The sequence below is a fragment of the Protomyctophum parallelum genome, assembly GCF_964188405.1.
Source record: "Protomyctophum parallelum genome assembly, chromosome: 23".
NCBI lineage: Eukaryota > Metazoa > Chordata > Actinopteri > Myctophiformes > Myctophidae > Protomyctophum > Protomyctophum parallelum.
The window spans coordinates 15,485,496-15,504,036 of record NC_139715.1 but is presented as its reverse complement, the minus strand read 5'-3'; the positions used below and the strand labels follow the sequence as shown (position 1 = coordinate 15,504,036).

The 18,541-nt window shown below is 44.6% G+C and overlaps 1 protein-coding gene across 2 annotated transcripts; it reads left to right on the top strand.

Annotated features, from left to right (window-relative positions):
- The first annotated feature begins 663 nt into the window (after positions 1-663).
- On the top strand, positions 664-16,986 carry ect2l (epithelial cell transforming 2 like). Of its 2 annotated transcripts, XM_083758637.1 has the most exons (20): positions 664-768; positions 2,846-3,008; positions 3,695-3,950; positions 4,442-4,670; positions 5,592-5,727; positions 5,912-6,077; positions 6,468-6,596; positions 6,969-7,061; positions 7,786-8,010; positions 8,752-8,855; positions 10,244-10,417; positions 11,269-11,355; positions 12,099-12,208; positions 12,368-12,515; positions 13,120-13,193; positions 13,385-13,541; positions 15,692-15,757; positions 15,897-15,985; positions 16,271-16,443; positions 16,761-16,986. In XM_083758637.1, the coding sequence occupies exons 1-20, from the start codon at positions 671-673 to the stop codon at positions 16,892-16,894; spliced, it is 2,811 nt and encodes a 936-aa protein (XP_083614763.1). In that variant the 5' UTR covers positions 664-670; the 3' UTR covers positions 16,895-16,986. The 2 variants fall into 2 exon arrangements, 1 of the variants encoding a protein (XP_083614763.1); XR_014568867.1 differs by lacking the exons at positions 16,271-16,443; positions 16,761-16,986 and having other exon boundaries at positions 13,385-13,609; positions 15,897-15,921.
- Positions 16,987-18,541: the final 1,555 nt, after the last annotated feature.

The following is an 18,541-nucleotide window of genomic DNA, read 5'->3' as shown; positions in this document are numbered from 1 at the left end:
TGTACAAGCCAGGCTTGTTAACTTTGTGGTTATTTATTTTGTAGGCCTACTCAAATCATTGAAAAAGTCTAACTCGAATTGCATGGTCGTCTCCCATAGCTCTGAGAGGCTTGATTCAATTTGTGCTGTAGTGTCTGTCAGTGTTATAGCCCAGTGGTTCCCAAACGTTTTCATGTCAAGGACCCACAAATTGACGCTAATTAATTTGAAAAGTTATTCCAGGGACCCCCATAAGAGAAGGTTTTTACGGTTCTAGCAGCGATTCTCAACCCGTTTAATTTCGAGGACCCCCGATATGCATTAGTCTACGGACCCCCATTTAATGGCTTTTTTATTTTTATATCTCGGACCCCTAATTTATATTGTAAAGTCAATGCTAATTTAACTTGACCATGTACAAATGGCATTTGGTTCCATTTGTAGTTACCTAGGGTCCATTTAGTTACAAACTATCATTTAACTGGGGACCCCCTGGAACTCCCTCAAGGACCCCACTTTGGGAACCACTGTTATAGCCTATACAGACCAGTAAGGGAACTCCCAAGGTACACAGAGGGTCCCTGGACCTCACTTTGAAAGATATGTTTAGATCACATGTTTGATGTTTGTACTTGAAATAACATGAAAGGGTTTGCATTGTTTGATTGTTTGCTAGTTGTTTGAGGAGCGGATGAATCTGATGCTCCATTGGTTCGACCTGTGGACTGACAGACAGAGGAAACATCTTATGCACACTTTAATCACACGATGCACTAAGTCACAGCTCAGGTAAGACCTTCTATTTTTCTTTAGGAGAAGAACATAGGGTCATTTATCTACACTATAGTAGGCTATAGGCCTGAATGGGCACAAATTACACAAATAAGGATAGTGACTTCAGTCACTTTAGTTTTCATCTCTGACTCCCCCTTGTGGCAATACATTATATATGGCCTGGCAAACAAATGGATTTAAATATATATTTATTAAAGTAGCTATAAGCAATAATATGTCAAAATTCTATTGCCTTATATATATATATATATATAATTTTTTTTTTCAATGAGTAAAACGCTCCCAAAGAATTTAGTCTCTGTGACACATTTAGGGGCCACAATCTGCATTCAAAGATTTTCCAAGAAGCTTTGTCAAATTTTCAGACCGGGATACCGAATGTATCCAATCAGGAGAGACAACTCACACATGATACAGTAGGCCTACAAACAAGTTAAATTGGAAGTGATGACAATCATGACACAAATAAATGTTCAAATTGTGTTTTGTAAAGAGCTTGAGAGACGGCTCATACTGAACAATTAAACACTACACAGACTCAGAATATAGTGCTTTAACCAAAACATATCACCTTTTTAATAACTAAATTCAGTTGAGATAATAGCTTTAATTTCTTAATTGCCCTGGATTCACTTGGTCAGGACTTTAAAGCTAACTAAGGTCAGATTCTCACCTAATACTTCGGTAGACTCAGATCCGTATGGGCGGGGAATTTGTATTCTTGCATATTTAATTGGCTGCGGTTTGCCTTCACACTGTCATTCGCAGCAATTGGAAACGCAGCAGGGGGGACCTTTATCAATGTATTCCATTCATAAACTATAGCCTACACAGTGAAATCTATGGTGATAAAATTACACTCATAACGTGCATGTGTCGTGCCGCCTGGGACCCCCCCCCCCCTCTCTCTCTCTACGCACGCAGCCGCCACACACTGTTCTTTTGGGCATGGAGGCACAGCGCTGCATGAGCGCACTGATATAACTCCCCAGTCCCCACACAGTGACAGCACTCCATGTTTACGGCACGCACAGACAAACAGACAGAATATTATGTAGGCTATAATACACTGCAGTGTTTTTATGTGTTTTCTTAAGCAATTGATTAATGTAGCCTACACGTCCTCATTTCGATCAGGGCTTCAGTCTCCTTATTCGACCACGTCTATCCACAGTAACGGGACATCTTTGCGCTGTGTAAAATATGCCTTAACCGTCTCCAACTGTGTTCAGCTCCTCACCCGCCACATTATGTTTGCTTCATTTCCTTTATTTACTGCGGATTGCATTCACACCTGCACCGAATCGTAGTCAAGTGCGATTCGAAGCGAAGCGAAACCCACGTTTTTGGGCGGAGTAAAATGCGGTTATTTGCTGCGCATTAGGATTCGAATGAGCCTTCACACCTGCCAAACGAAGCGCACTTTCTGACAATGCGCAGCATGATTCGTTTTAATGGCAGCAAAGCTCTCTGGTATGAATGCGACCTAAGGCTTTCTACAACCTATCTCTGTGGCTCTACACAGTGCTAACTAAGGTTTCTACAACCTATCTCTGTGGCTCTACACAGTGCTAACTAAGGTTTCTACAACCTATCTCTGTGGCTCTACACAGTGCTAACTAAAGGGCAGTCCATACTGTCTCCGACCACCGAACCTTTCGTCGGAAAGATCAGACTTACATTTTTTCTCCGAAGTAGAGTTCGGAGAGTCACAACATCTGGGAGTGCAGCTTTCAGAACAAAAATTCGGAGGAATGTGTTTCAGAAGTTGCGAGTGACGTCATGTTGTAGTTGTACCGGAGCTTTCCGACGAAAAGTTCGATGGTCGGAGACAGTATGGACTGCCCTTAAGGCTTTCTCGTTGTGTACATTTTTATTCTTTCTTCCTCAAAAGTGGAGGGGACGTCCCCCCCTCCTCATGAAACTGAGGGTGTCTGTCCCCCACATGTATAGGCCTACTGTTGAATGCATAAAAGCTGGACAAAAAGAAAAAAAAACGAAATATGTTTGGTTCAACTTCAACCAGTTAATGATTTAATTTTAAAATGGTGTTCTGTTCGTCCTCCAACAGGTATTGCAGGGACAGGCTCATGGAGACGGTTCCAGTGACACACGTGGACTTCACGACCGTGCTGCCACGCTTTCTCTCTTTGTACGTTATGACATTCCTGACCCCACGTGAGCTCTGCTCTGCAGCCCAGGTCAGCTGGCACTGGAGGGTCCTGGCCGAGCAGGTAAGAGGCCAAAGGTCACAGGCTGGGGCCAAAACAAAAACATTCGCTTAAATTAGGAACAAAGTTTTTTGTACACTGATCAGGCTTGAAATGGGATGTATAATGCCATGACTGCATGACGGAAGCATGTGGAAATTGTGTGAGTCAACAGTCTGTCGCGAGAGACTTTGCTACCACCTGAATTCAAATCTGGGTATCCTGTGTGGGAAACTAAACATATTATCAGCCTACTAAGCTTCTGGGATTCAGGAACGGATACTCTGCTACTGGATTTCCCCTTTTCTCTCACATTGACTCTTTCTCAGTCTTTGCCAAATGCTGCTGGTGTATGATATCAAGTGTAATAGGGGTGCAACAGTTAATCAAGCTAATCGATTTAATCAATTCTAAAACACAAGTGGCGGTGCTATGTGTTGTGAGCTTGCAGATAATTGGCAATTCTTTGCTGTTTTTGTGCGACACCTTGCATGACTAAGTATAAAGCCGCATAACTGCAGGTTAATCAGACTAATCGATTAAAAGAACAAAACATCATGAAAAACATGTTAATTGTTGTAATAATGGCGTCAAAAGATTAGTTGCAGCCCTGACGTGTAACCTCTAGCTTCATCATTGAATCTTTGTGTCTGTGTGACTTTCTCTCCCATTGTTCTCAATCTTCTGTCTCTTCCATCCCTGACCTGGAGGACTGCCTGTGGGCCGGCCGCTGCGTCCGTAGGGGCTGGTTCTTGCCCTACAGCCCGGGAGACAAGGAGCGCGGTGCCTGGAAGGCGCACTACGTCTCCTGCGTGTCCACCCTGGACTGGCTCACGCCCCGGGAGGCCGCAGAGCAGTACGGGACCCTCGATCAACCCAGCGGGAGCACTGGCGAAGAGGAAGCGGAGAGGCGGAAGGAGAGGATGATCAGACAGTGCATCCGAGAGAGACTGCAGGAGGAGAAAAGTGAGATGGCTGTGTGGGATCAGTGTCTCGCTACTCTAATACAGTGGGTTCCCAAAGTGGGGTCCGGGGACCCCCAGGGGTCCTTGAGGGAGTTCCAGTGGGTTACCCAGCTAAATGATAGTTTGGATCCAAATGGACCCTTATGGGTCTGTAACTCTACGAAAAGGTATGTCATGAAGGGACCCCCCAAAAGAGAAGAGTTTTACGACCCCCCATAAGAGAAGAGTTTTACGGCTCTAGCAGTGATTAATTTCAAGGACCCCCAGTTTGACATGCATTAATGTTAATTTAACTCTGAGAGTGTACATGGCATATCTTTTCAAATGGGGGTCCGCAGGCTAATTTGGGGGTCCTTGACATGAAAAAGTTTGGGAACTGCTGCTCTAAAATACCAGTTGATTTTCTGGGGTTACCTGCATTTCACTGCTGTTTTTTTTCCTGTAGGAAATGTAGCCTACCCAGGTGCTGTTTTATCTTTGTTGACCTTCCAGGACTGTCTCTGAGAACCAGGAGAGCCTGGGGGAGCAACAGCCAACTAGGAGCAACAGGGAGCGGCTGTACCCAGAGACGGGTGTCTGAATCTAGGGAGACCTTTGCCTTCAAACCTTCCCTCTCCTGGCCGCCAGGGGACGGTCACTTCTCCTCTAGTCTCAGTCTGAACGAGGAGCAGACCGGCCGTGCTCTGGCCTTGCAGAAAGCCAGGCCCTCCAGTTCACCCAGGTCCTTGTCTGACCAGACACGCAACACTTTTTATATACCAGTGGTTTTCAAACGTTTGAGCCTGTGACGCACAAGAGAAAGTAGATGTTTGCCCGGCACCCAAACTACTAGTGAAAATAGCCAATCTACAAGCTCACAACGCGCCGCAAGCTTGTAGATTGGCTATATTAGCTACTTCTTAGACATTTGCTTTCGAGTTTATTTGTTTATTTATTTATTTAGTTTATTTCTCCATGAAATTACTGTAAAATCATTGACTTTTGTTTTTAATTCATGAAAACATTAGCTTTTTTGGGAACGTTTATTGACAATGTTTTGAAATAATAGAGAGTATGCGCGTGACATCATCATCATCATACCTGGAAGTTATGCAGGAATGCCTACTGAGTGGCAAAAAACTACTTTATTTTCTGGCCTTGACAGCCCTTACGTCCAAACAGAACATTTGATTGCATTAAATTACTTTAAACAACATTAAATTCACTTTGCCACTCGATCTGCCATTCACTTTATGCATGCGCATACCCTCTATAATAATTAAAAACTAAATATAGTGAACCAAAAGTGAACGGACCCATACAAATGGGTCCCTGCGACCCACAAATGGGTCCCGAACGATACGCTGTTTGGGAAACGGTGCTATATACTATTTGAGCATGTGTCATATTGTTTATAATATATCATACTCTTTTAACCCATTCAAACTGGGTAAAGCATCTGTGTCATTTTGTTTTTGTTGGCTATTCATAAATAGCAGATTTACAAGCTCACAGCGAGTCACTGTGCTGCACTGCGAGCTTGTACGCTCCATCTGCTGTTTTCTAGTGTTTGAACGTTTTAGAATTTTTTTGAATTAAGAAAGGGAATTTGCGCACAACAACAATCTCGCTCTCTAAAGCCTGTTCACATGTTCTGTTCTAGTGAGCGAGGGAGAATGGATGTCAGCCCACTGGCGGCCTTCACTCACAGGCTGTCCCATCTAGGTGACACCCACCCCATGCCTCGTTCCCGTTGCACCCTCCTACTGCTACTCTCCAACAGAATACCTGCCTATGAGGTGAGAGAAAAGTGGACTGTCCTGGTTTTGTCTCTACAGTCGACCATCTTTGTTATGGGTGCTGTTTGTACGTCTGTGAAAGTGTTCTGAAATGGGACAGTAATCAACGAGTGTTTGTGTGTGTGTGTGTGTTAACTTGTGTGTGTCTCTCTCTCTCTCTCTCTCTCACTCACTCACTCTGTAGTTAGTGTTGAGTGGCGTGAAAGTGGAGGTGTTGGTGATTCTGTATGACCACAGAGGAACTCTGCCAGCTCTGTTAGGCCAGGTGGAGAGGGCTCTCGGTGGGCAGAGGATCCAGAGGCTGGGCCTTCTGGCTCCAGGTGGAACAGAAGAGGTCCGACTGCTTCAGAGTAAGAAATTGCCTATATGGTCTAGGACTTATTATTTCCCTTGTGGCCCTCAATACACATAACGTTCTTGTGGTTCCATTCCATGCAAGGGTAGGGTACTCCTGTATTTTTGTGCATCTGAAGTTGGATAGTATGGATACAGGGGGCCTGTGGGGGGGCACATCAAATTATTGCATGCATCGGCTGCCCCAATGGACTGTGCATGGCAGGGCCGTCCTCTTCCCTGAGCCAAACCTAAACCTAACCTCAGCATCTGGATGTGGTGGAGCAGTGGCGGCCTGGCGGGGGACCATTCCCTGCCGCCCTCTGCAACCTGCAGCCCTAAGATCCTTGCTTTAACCACACCGTGTCCTCGTGTCGCATCTCATCCTCTCCCCTTCCACCCGACAGGATGCAACCTATCAGAGGAGACCGCGTTGAACCCCGACTTCAGGGAATTCTGGGAACACCTGTGCGGCTGGATTATGCCATCTGAGGAGGGAGGAGGGGTGGACATTTTTTCCCCTCTGTCTGCTTCTGGTCAGTATAGGCATGCAAAGTATGCTGATTCATGTGTTTCACGTGTCTCTTATGGGGATCCTTTAAGACAGTGGTTCCCAAAGTGGGGTCTGGGGACCCCCAGTGGTCTTTGAGGGTGTTCCAACTTTCAGGGGGTCCCCAGCTAAATGATAGTTTCGAACCAAATGGACCCTTATGGGTCTGTAACTCTGAGAGTGTACAAATGGTTCCATTGGGCTAATGAATTAGTGTCAATTTGGGGGTAGTTGACATGAAAAGGTTTGGGAACCACTGCTTTAATAAACAGAAACATACGCATGGCATTAATTGAACCTTGAACCTTGTTGAACCTCAACTCTCTTTGTGCATTGTTCTCTCTCTGGTGTCCTCCAGCATCAGGAGTGGCACTCATTCAGACGCTGTCTACTCTCAGTGGACTAGAAGTGTGTTCTCCCATGGCGCTGGCCACTGGAAGCTTCCAGAACAGTGAGTGCTTCATGCAGTCATGTAGTTTAATTGCAATTATTTGAGATAACCGCAATTATTTTTGCATTATCGTCAATTTTCTTTTTTTTTTTTAAGCAGAAAAAGCAGATCTACAAGATTAGAACACGCCACTTCATGAATTTGACCCATTTAGACCTGAGGCTGATTCTAAAGAAAATGGCTTATTGGCTTCAATTCGCTTGACAGTTTTCTGAAAAAACAATGTTTCTATGTCAAACATTTTCATGTGAAGGACCCCAAAAACTATATGTGATTGGCCACCAGCCTCAATCTCAAAAAACTTTTTCAAGATTTAAAAAAAATCGGTGCCGCGCTATGAGCTTGTAGATCTGCTATTTTTCGATAGCTAAAGTATAACATAACGCTTGTCGTAAAACACCGAAAGGGGTTCCCGTCCTGAACATTACATTACGGGTCAATTTTCTACTGTGCTCTGTATTCTCAAACAAGTCGATCCTAAAGCCCTTGGCATGCTGTATTAGGACATACTGTACATGTCATCCGTTTACAGAAGGGTTGGGATGAAGGATTCAGTTTTCACATGCACGCTTGCATGAGCTTCCCCTGCTTTTTCTCCTTAACTTCGAGAGTGTAACAATGAACCCAAACCGGGTCCATTTCGATTATTTTTTCTGTACACTGTGAGTTAAATTTACACTGAACATTTTAACCACGCAACCTCTCTCTCCCCTTGGCCTCTCAGTCCTGAGTGAGTGGTCGAATGGCGGCGGTGTGTGCGGCGGAACGTTGAGTCGGCGTGCAGAGGGGGAGGCCCCGCCCCCTGCCGTGCGCTACTTGTGTGAGAGCGCGTTGCAGGGCTGGTGCCGACAGGCCCATTGGATGGAGGAGGCACTGGGGGACATGAGGAGCTTCCTGGGGCCGCACAGGCTACACCAGCTGAGCCTCGAGGCCAGGGCTCGTGCTCTGGGTGGGTTGCACGCATGCACGCGAGCTTGTAGATCTGCTATTTTTCGATAGCTAAAGTATACGCACGCACGCACGCACGCACACACACACACACACACACACACACACACAAAAATTGAATTCCAGACATATATTGCCCTTTAGAGGCTATTTTCTTAGTGCTTAGAGCTATTTTCTTAGTGCAATACTACATGAGCCAAGTGATTGTTTTACTATACTTTGTACCTTTGTTCTTGTATTAATGTTTTATGCTCCGTTTTCCCTGTGTAATGTAATGTACTTCACTCACTGCCTGTTTTTTTTGTTTTTATGTGTTCTTTGTGGGGACTGCAGATGTAAATTAGCATCTTTGCTAAGTCTGGTGTATTTGCGTTACATTGATAGTGTTCATTAATATGCAGTGTCCCGTCTAAATAAACAAAATAAAGTAAAGCATGCGATTTGTATAATACATAATACAAATTGACACATGTATGCAGGCTTAGGTGTGATTCATACTCCTATTTTAGAGCTGAATAAAAGTCGGTTCGGCTCTGTAGAGCCTACAATGTGACGTCATTTGAGGTTTGGGGGTACCGTCATAAAGTCGGCTCTTCGGTGCTACTGAAAATTTCTGACCAGCCAAAATCATTTCAGCACTACAGCTGTAAAATAGGAGTATGAATCGGCCCTTATACATACTCTTGAGTTAAAGGTTGCACACTCAGCCACTCGCTGTCTCTCTATCCATATCCCTTATCAGGTCACTTCCTGTGGGACCAGGTGTGTCTAGAGGAGCTGTGTTTGTCTAAAGACCTGACAGAAACTCTGGTTGAAGGTCTGACTGTCGTCACCACACAGGGAGAGGTAAGCCGTAAGCGCTACAGGCCGCTAGAGCGGCTAGACCAATCACAGCAGGCCTCCCGCAGCATTCGGTGATGGAGACGATTGAAATGTGTGTTGGTGTGATGTGGACCAACAACGCTTACCGTTTTTAACGAGGACAATCTTAAGTTGGAATGCTGCCATTTCTGCATTTGTTGTGGATTTTCCTTTAGCAGTGTTTCCCCAACCATTAGGGTCAACCCATGGGTGGGGACAGTAAAAATATACTACAAATCAAACAGAAAAAACTAAAAGGTAGACTTTTATTGTTCTCATGGGGGGTAAATCCAGTTTCAGTTTCACCCAGCTGATGGCTGCTTAGATGGCCCAGATGAGTGCCCGGTGTGGCGCAGTTTGGGGATCTGTCTTGATCAGGGACACCTCATCACGGCAGACAGGGGGTGCACCGGTGACCTGATTTCCAGGTGGCTTTTCTACCCACCAGTTTTTCATCTACTGCTTCCCCAAACAATTGCCCTACTAGTGCGAGACATGGGTAATCTCTATCTCTGTCTCTCTATCTCTTCCGGTCAAGGAAGATGGCTGCCCGCCTTTAGTCTGGTTCTGCTCGAGGTTTCTTCCATTAAAGGGGACTTGTTCCATGCCAATGTTGCCAAATGCTAAGTTGGGGGAAAACCTTGGGTCTCTGCTGTATTTGTAAAATGTATAAAGTATAATGAATCAAATTGAAATGGTGGAGAACCACCAGTTTCCAGTAGGCTATACCTCAGCACTGGTTTTCCATAACCTGAACCTGCAAGGTATAATATGTTCGGATGTGTACTAGCCTTCGCATAATGCCCATATATATTGTTTTTTGGTTCCCGCCCATAAATGTACTTTGTGTATTTGTGTGCAAAATTTATTCTACCCGGTTATTGTTAGTGTACCATTTTCGAGTATTGTTGTATATATTGTATAGGTTTCTGGAGGTATTGTCATGGATTTATTATTGGCTGTATTATTGACATTGATAGCTTTGACGTGTAATTATGTATTCTGCCTCTTGGCCAGTTCCCACTTGAAAAAGAGACGCAGTCTCAATGTGTTTTTACTGGTTAAATAAAGGTTAAATAAAAAATAAAATAAAATAACCATGTGACTGCCCCAACCAATTGTGCAACAGCTTAACCACTTAAACCATACATACTTACTTCATTGACTGGGGGCCCCCAGCGGTCTATACTTGTTCTGTGCTTTATACCAATTATCTTTGCTGGAAATAGCCAATATATAACGCTATAGGCATTGTGAGCTTCTGCTATTTTTTGCAGAATTTTCACCTATTATGACATATTCCCTGAACAGGAATGCTAGCGTTCATAAGGTCAATAACCTTCCATCGTTCTTGTGTTCTCATGCCTCCTCAGATGAGACCATTGGAGTTCCTCTCTATCTTCCTGAAAAGACAGAGTGAGGAGAAGGAGGGACGAGTAACCGATGCGAGGGAGAAGAAGGGAACCGATGAAGAAAAAGGGCTTGGGTTTCTGACGGAGAGTCCCACCTCACACAGACACCTTGATCCCATACCCGAAGTACCGCAAGTTTGTACTAAAAATATATTTTATTTATTTATTTAGGGAAGGTGAAAAGAACACACTCATGCTTTTTACTTTTGAGCATCACTCTGCTTTACCCTCCCAATGTCAGTACCTTTAAGGTGGTTGCACACTGGATGCGTTTTTCGGAAAACCGATGGAGAAACGCAGCTAAAAATCAGAAAAACGCGTGCAGGGACCTTATCTCTCACATATTTTATACCTGGGAATGTATAAAATACAGTCTACCACTGTCATTGTCACTAACGGACTCTAGTGGAGCAGATGGGATAAAGTGTCTTGGTAAAGCTGCCTGTTACACCACTGTCTACCACTGTCATTGTCACTAATGGACTCTAGTGGAGCAGATGGGATAAAGCTGCCTGTTACACCACTGTCATTGTCACTAACGGACTCTAGTGGAGCAGATGAGATAAAGTTTCTTGGTAAAAAATGACTAATTTCCTTTTCTGCCCAAATATTCTCCGCTGGGATTTGACTAAAAAGGCCCATTCATCCGTTGCTCTCCCCATGTCCCCCATATATGGGGACAAGGTTGGCCCATTCATGAAACTTGGTGGGAATGGCCAGTAGGCTACCCTTAAAGATGAATAAAGCTCCAATCGTGTATTAATGTGTTTGGGTAGAAACAATACGGGTTGACAAGAAATACTGCATGAAACTTAAAGCTCAATATCTCGCCTGCGTTCCATATTATTTATTTTTATTTTTTGTATTGTCACGTGACGTTTAAAATCTTTCTTGCACCACCAGGGTGATTTGATTAAATTTGTTGGATTCAAAACAAAAACTACATTTATAAAAACTGGTAAACTGTATACTTCTCCCCTCTCCAGGCAGCATTAGACTGGCGTGGTGCAGTAGCCAGAGAGCTGTACTACAGTGAGAGCCTATATCTGGGCAGGCTGGGTGCTGTAGTAAAGGTATTTTCTTATTTTTTACTACAATTCCGTGTACTGTAGCACTGCATGGTTCTCAGCGTGGGGTCCTTGAGGGGGGGTCCCCAGCTAAATTATAATAATTAGGAACTAAACTGACCCTTATGTGTCTGAATGTCCAAATGGAACTGGTTAATTAACACCAATTAATACTCTTATCGCCCAGCGTAATTTGCAACCATTAATCAGTCCAGCGATTTGCAGCTTCAGAGCCCATTTCAATGTGACACAACGCCATCTTTGTTGTGCTAGGATATAATAGCATGTAGCCAAAAGACCCCCGGGAGGGGTGGGGGGTCCCTGGAACAACATATTTTGAGATGGGGGTCGGAGGCCAATTACATATAAATGTGAAGTGAGGGGCGCTCTTATCATCGTACATCATCATATATCATCTCATTACGGCCGATCAGAACCAGTACCACTTACAGGGAGACCCTATATACTTCAATGAAGTATACATGGCCCCCCCACCCTCTGAACCAAATGTTCTAGCCAAAAACAGCCAATCTAAAAGCTCACCTCCACCTAATGTTCACCTCTTTTTGCCAAATGTTCGCTTTTATGACCTAGTATGCCCAAAACAGGGTTGCTAGGGTTCATGACATGTGATTAAAAAGGCGGGGAGAGTCCCTTGCAGTGTGGTTTGAAGAATAGCGTGTGACTAGTCTGTGAATCCGTTGTGACCGCCTTGTGTTGCGTCAACACATCCGTCCGCTGTGTCCAAGGTGTACCACCAGCCTCTGACTGCAGCGCTCAACTCCAACAGAGCTATCCTCAGCTCTGCACATATCCACATGGTCCTGAGCCCCCTCACGCACATACTGGAGCTCAACAGGTATGCACGCACGCACGCATGCACGCTCGCACGCACGCACACACGCACACTCTCCCGAGGATGGTTGAATGCTTTCCAGGTTGAAGCTGAATTATTGTCCCATGCACGATAGAGCTGGTTGCACACATAAAAGTGTGTGTGTGTGTGTGTGGCTTAAAGGCAGTTTCAGGTGGAGCTGGAGGCCAGGCTGCAGTGCTGGGGGGCGGAGCAGTGTATTGGAGATGTGTGCGTGAGACTATGCTCTAAACTCAGGGTGTACACTAACTACCTCAACAACTACCCCACTGCCCTACGCACCATAGACCAGGTCCTCTCCTCTCCTCAATGTGTGTGTCTTGTAAAAAACATTTGCAGGCTCATGCTCATTCAGCAACGCAACATTATGTTATTAAAAGCACTTTCAACCAGGGTGTTCCTTATTTTGGGCCTGCCATTATAGGTTTACAAATGTAATAAAAATGCCATCTCCCATTTTGCTCATTTATTGTGAGTGTGAAAAAAGGTTTATTTTCCTTTTTTTCCTTTTCTTTATTTGTTGCTCGATTGCACCCAAATAACCTGAACTTTTAACATTCAGTAGATTTTCTGTGGTCTGTTTTTTTTTGGCTCAAACAAGTGCTCTGATTTTCCTGTGGAGTGTGATGTAAGAGCCACCAAATCCCATATATGACAATGTGATTTGCCAGCAGATGTCACTGTTTTCACTGTTTTCATGGCAGCTCAAAAGGCTTCACAGACACAGAGCAAATCCCAGCCCACAGAAGATCCACTGTATGTTGAAAGTTCAGGTTGTTTGGGTGTAATTGAGGTCATAAAACCTAAAAATAAATGAAAATGAATGTCATGAAACCTTTAAGTGGTTAATGTGCTTCCATTTTGCGTGCGTGCGTGTATGTCTGTCTGTGATACAGTGCCGGGAGATGAGCCCTCCATTCCGGGCGTTCCTTAAGAGAGCAGACAAAACTCTTGCGACACACATGCTGAGGTAATTGCTATGTCACGCCGTACACCCGCTGGTTGCAAGTTAAAATTACACCCTCCGCCCCACCCCCCCAAACTAAAGCCTTCTTCCTGTGTGTCTGCTCTCTCGATGACTAAATAAAAGGGCCTGCAAGCTTGTATTGTTATTTAACAAATTGTGTGCGTGCGCTCACTGTGCATATGTCATATGTACAGCCTACAGGAGCTCTTGCTGTGTCCAGTGTGGCGTGTGAAGGAGTACGTGACGCTGCTCCAGGCGCTGTCACTGCACACGCACCCAGGTCACCCTGACCACGCGCACCTGTCGTCTGCTCTCCACACGCTGCAGCGCTACGGGGCATTCATCCACAAGGTTAGGACCCCCAAGCCCCCAGGGAGGCTCTCCAACGTTGAAGCGCTCGGCCCTACTGGTGGTCAGAGGTTGGACTGCAGGCGGAGCTGTGGATTTGTGACTAGGAAACCCTGTGCAGCAGCTGGGCTTTAACATTGAGTGCTCGTTTGCAAATGCGGAAGTAGTGCTTCAGGGTGCTTCAAAACACCACTGAGCAACTTCTCTATCCTTATTACTCTATGGTTGGGACACACTTGCATGTATCCTGGGTGTCCACTGTCCAGGCTTCCAGCCTGATTTGCTGCGTTCCACGGATCTGAAAATGTCACTTCGCAACTCAGTGTGGACAGTCTCCTATTCTCCAAGGTAGGTGGGACATATGAAAGGTTGAAATGGAACCGTGGCTTCTGATTGGTCTGTGGTGCGGGTTGAGGAAAAACACCAGTTTGGCGTCGTATCAATGCGCACTGCGCAGCTACTGCTGTTGCCCTGCAACGTCCCCTTATCATTCACTAAACTCACCCCACAGAGCTACTGCTGTTGCCCTGCAACGTCCCCTTATCATTCACTAAACTCACCCCACAGAGCTACTGCTGTTGTCCTGCAACGTCCCCTTATCATTCACTAAACTCACCCCACACAGCTACTGCTGTTGCCCTGCAACGTCCCCTTATCATTCACTAAACTCACCCCACAGAGCTACTGCTGTTGTCCTGCAACGTCCCCTTATCATTCACTAAACTCACCCCACACAGCTACTGCTGTTGTCCTGCAACGTCCCCTTATCATTCACTAAACTCACCCCACACAGCTACTGCTGTTGCCCTGCAACGTCCCCTTATCATTCACTAAACTCACCCCACAGAGCTACTGCTGTTGCCCTGCAATGTCCCCTTATCATTCACTAAACTCACCCCACAGAGCTACTGCTGTTGCCCTGCAACGTCCCCTTATCATTCACTAAACTCACCCCACAGAGCTACTGCTGCTGTTGTCCTGCAACGTCCCCTTATCATTCACTAAACGCACCCCACAGAGCTACTGCTGTTGTCCTGCAACGTCCCCTTATCATTCACTAAACTCACCCCACACAGCTACTGCTGTTGTCCTGCAACGTCCCCTTATCATTCACTAAACTCACCCCACACAGCTACTGCTGCTGTTGTCCTGCAACGTCCCCTTATCATTCACTAAACTCGCCCCACACAGCCGTCAGGTTTTTTGTACTACTGAAATTGACAGTTGACTACTGAATCGTTTACTTTTGACTGTCGAGTCTCGAACGGTGCTATTTTCTTCAACAGTGGGAAGCATGGCATGGACGGCGAGTGGCGCTGGCTGATGACGTATCAGCAACATCATAGCTACGTAACAGTTGAGAAATGTGAGTTATAGTCAAGCAGCCTCTGTCCAGACTGAGTAGTGTGACAATTCAGAATCACAGAACGCAGAGATTCAGGCTGGAACCCAGGCTAACAAGCATGTACCATGAACGAAAAGTGTTGTTGACAGTGGTGGAAAAAGTAGGCTACTCAAATGTTTTACTTTAAAAGTAAAAGTAACAATAATGCAAAAAATCTGGTATTTAAAATTGAGCAAAAGTACAAAAGTATTGGCATCAAAATATATGTATTTATTTATAATAAAAAAACATTTGAAAATAGCCGACCTACAAGTGTTGTGAAAGTTCAAATAGATCTGAAGTTCTTAATGTATGTTTTTAATTGTAAAAAAGTACAACATTTGTCTCTGAGATGTAATGGAGTAGAAGTAAATGTGGCACAAATCTTATAATATTCTTTCAGAGCGAACGTTTTTGACTATTACTGTTTGCTTCTGGGGGGTCCCTGGAACAACATATTTTCAGATGGGGGTCGGCCACCAATTACATATAGTTTCTGGGGTCCTTGATATGAAATAGTTTGAGAACCACTGACATAGAAACATATGTCTTTCAGAAAACTGTCATGATTTAGAAGACATTTGTAGAATCTGGTCTCAGGTCTAAATGGGTTAATAATATACCTCTACCCCCTCATCCACAAGTACCCCTAAGAAAGGCTTCAGTGGTAGTGCCACCTACAGTATATCCACTACAAAGAGAATGTAGCATGCTACTTTATGTATAAGACTTTGTATATTTATCTTCCTGCTCTTCTCTTGTATCTCAGCTGAAGAGGAACTCGGAGAGAGACACATTGATGGAGGAAACACAGAAGATGATCCAATGTTGCCCGGTAAAACTACAGGAATGAGTTCTTTCTTTCTTTCTTTCTTTCTGAGACACACACACACACACACCGCCTGAATCTTATAGTGTGTGTTTATGTGTCAGACTGTCACTGTGTTGTCTTTACTTGTAATGTGCGCGTATAGAACCTGTGTGAAGGGAACAGGCAGCTGATTGTGACCCAGGACGCCGCTCTGCTCAGAAGCGGCGATGAGAACATTCCAGACTCTCTCAGGTAACCAAACGCACCTCGCGTAACGGTTCCAGAGCATGCCTTTTGTTTTACACCAGCAAGGAGTACAGAACGTCTAGATAGATGGACACCTTTATGGATCCCATGGGAGAAATTCAGGTGCCAGAGACGGCACAGCATGTAAAGCAGCAGTCGGGGTCAACATTAGTAGGACATTCAATTCAGGAGTTAAGTTATAAAAGACAATTCCTCAAATACCAACACACTTGGATCATGGGTTCCAAAATGGCCATCATTTGTACATAATGTTGTGTGTGTGTGATTTAGAACGTACGAGCAGGTGTCTGACATGGGTCTGTTCCTGTTCAACGATGCGCTGGTCCTGACCGAGCGCAGCGTGGCTCACGTGCCTTTCGCCCTCTCCTGCCGCCGCGCGCACACCTTCCTGGCCTCTGTGGCGCTGGCCAGCCTGACGTGCAGAGAGATCCTGCACACGCGCTGTGAGTCTTCTACACCAGGGGGGACTCAAACTAGTGAAAATAGTCTTTTATTTCTTCGTGAAATTACGCCCCACCCCCCAAAACATTTTTATTTCGCTTTGAATTAATGAAAATCTTTGCTCGTTTTGGGAATGCTTCTTGAAAATGTTCTGAAATAATAATGTGGGGGGGAATACAATTAAGGGACCCATAAAAATGTGTCTGTGACCCACAAATGAGTCCTGACTGACCACTTTACAGTGGTGTACAGCATACGCTCCTACACAACAAACCTGTTGAGCTAATTTTTCCCGTCTCCCCCTCTCTCATTTCTCAAGATGTGTGCCATGCCTTCATCCTCCAGGGCCCCAGTCGTTCCTGGGCATGTGCCACAGAGACGGGGGAGGCAAGGGAGATGTTCCTCTCAGCGCTGCGTTTGGCCATAAACAGTGCCGTGACAGATCACCGCTGACAGTGACACTGCACGGACCTTAGCTAGAACCCTGCGACCCGTACCCGTTTACCTTTCTGTCAGCGATAAGCACATCTGCTAAACGTTCAGTTTCATTAAGAACATCACCAAGGAAATTAAATGACCTTTAATTAAACCCATGTTTTAGCTCTTTTAACTGATTCCACCCATCTCACTGATTGCCCCTCTGAACCTTATGGTCTGCATATATATATATTTTTTAAGATATTTTTTTGCGGCTTACGCCTTTTATTGATTTTTGAAGGGACAGACAGTAGGCTGACAGGAAACGGGAGAGAGATGGGGGGATGACATGCAGTAAAGGCCGTGTCGGGTCCGGGAGTCGAACCCGCGGCACACTGCGACTGGATTACCAGTCCGGTGCCCAGACCGTTACGCTACGGCCTGGGCCTGCATTTTTTATAGTAACAATGATTAACATGATTTTCATAATTGTTTTATCATCGAAAAACATGAAAAACTACATACTATAGTGAAGTTTTTCATGATTTTCAACATTATTTTTTGAAAACCAAGAAAAACAAAATACTATAGTAGCCTATGTAGTTGTTCACGTGTTTCATCATTTTTTTTATCGTCAAACAATGAAAAAACAACATACTATGTAGTATTTAGTATGTATTATGTTTAAATAATACCAGTTTTTCATGATTTTTGACAATAAAATAATTGATGAAAATCATGAGTTATGTGACTATCAAGTATTTTGGTTTCATGTTGTTGCCCTGACACCTGCTGTCTGAAAGAAGTCAATGCAGGGCTTTATAAATGGCACTGACAACCATATTTTTCATGGCATATTTTTATTGAAACCCACTCTCAAAGGGCACCTGCAGGGGTCATTACCATGCTGGCAGCACATGTTTGTCAAAATTCTGTTTTTCACATGGACATACAAATGAGCGGACAATATCATTACCAGAAAATCAAAGAGCTATAGCCTCTAAATGACCTTTACAATTATATGTAACTGATCCAAATGGATCCATAGGATCCATTTGTGCACTCTCAGAGGGCCTCTCTCAGACCCCTTTTCCACCCCGTTGGTTCCCAATGGGAACCTGTTCAGTTCTTTTTGGTTCCAGAGCTCCAAAATTGGAACATTAATTATGAATTGAGTGGGCAAAACCATACCTAGGCAGCGGCTATATTAAATTGTTTATGGGATCAATATAAGTACATTTATATATGATGATAACCCTCAACCCCCCCCCCCCCCCCCGTGACAACCTGATGGGAAGTTAAATCTCTCTGAGTGCACACCCAACACTTCAACCCAAGCTCACCATTTTTGATCCAGACGCTGTCATTTTTTATTTTATATTTATTTTACATTTTATATTTGAGCCACCATGTCAGATCATAAAACATTCTCTCAAGTTCAACTAAAGTGGAGTGATCTGCAAATAGGAACAGGCTATACAGAGTGATCTGCCAATAGGAACAGGCTATATAGAGTGATCTGCCAATAGGAATAGGCTATACAGATGGAAGATTAGATATTAGGCTTAGTGTCAAGCAGGGAGGCACTGGGTCCCATTTTTAGAGTCTTTGGTATGACCCGGCCGGGGATTGAACCCCAACCTCCCAGTCTCAGGGCGGACACTCTAACCACAAGGCCACTAA

Excerpts from the sequence above, each read along its gene's own strand:
- ect2l (XM_083758637.1), top strand. The coding sequence starts at position 671 with ATGAATCTGATGCTCCATTGGTTCGACCTGTGGACTGACAGACAGAGG. Across the intron at positions 4,671-5,591 it reads AGGCCCTCCAGTTCACCCAG|TGAGCGAGGGAGAATGGATG; the intron begins GTCCTTGTCTGA and ends GTTCTGTTCTAG. Across the intron at positions 5,728-5,911 it reads ACAGAATACCTGCCTATGAG|TTAGTGTTGAGTGGCGTGAA; the intron begins GTGAGAGAAAAG and ends CTCACTCTGTAG.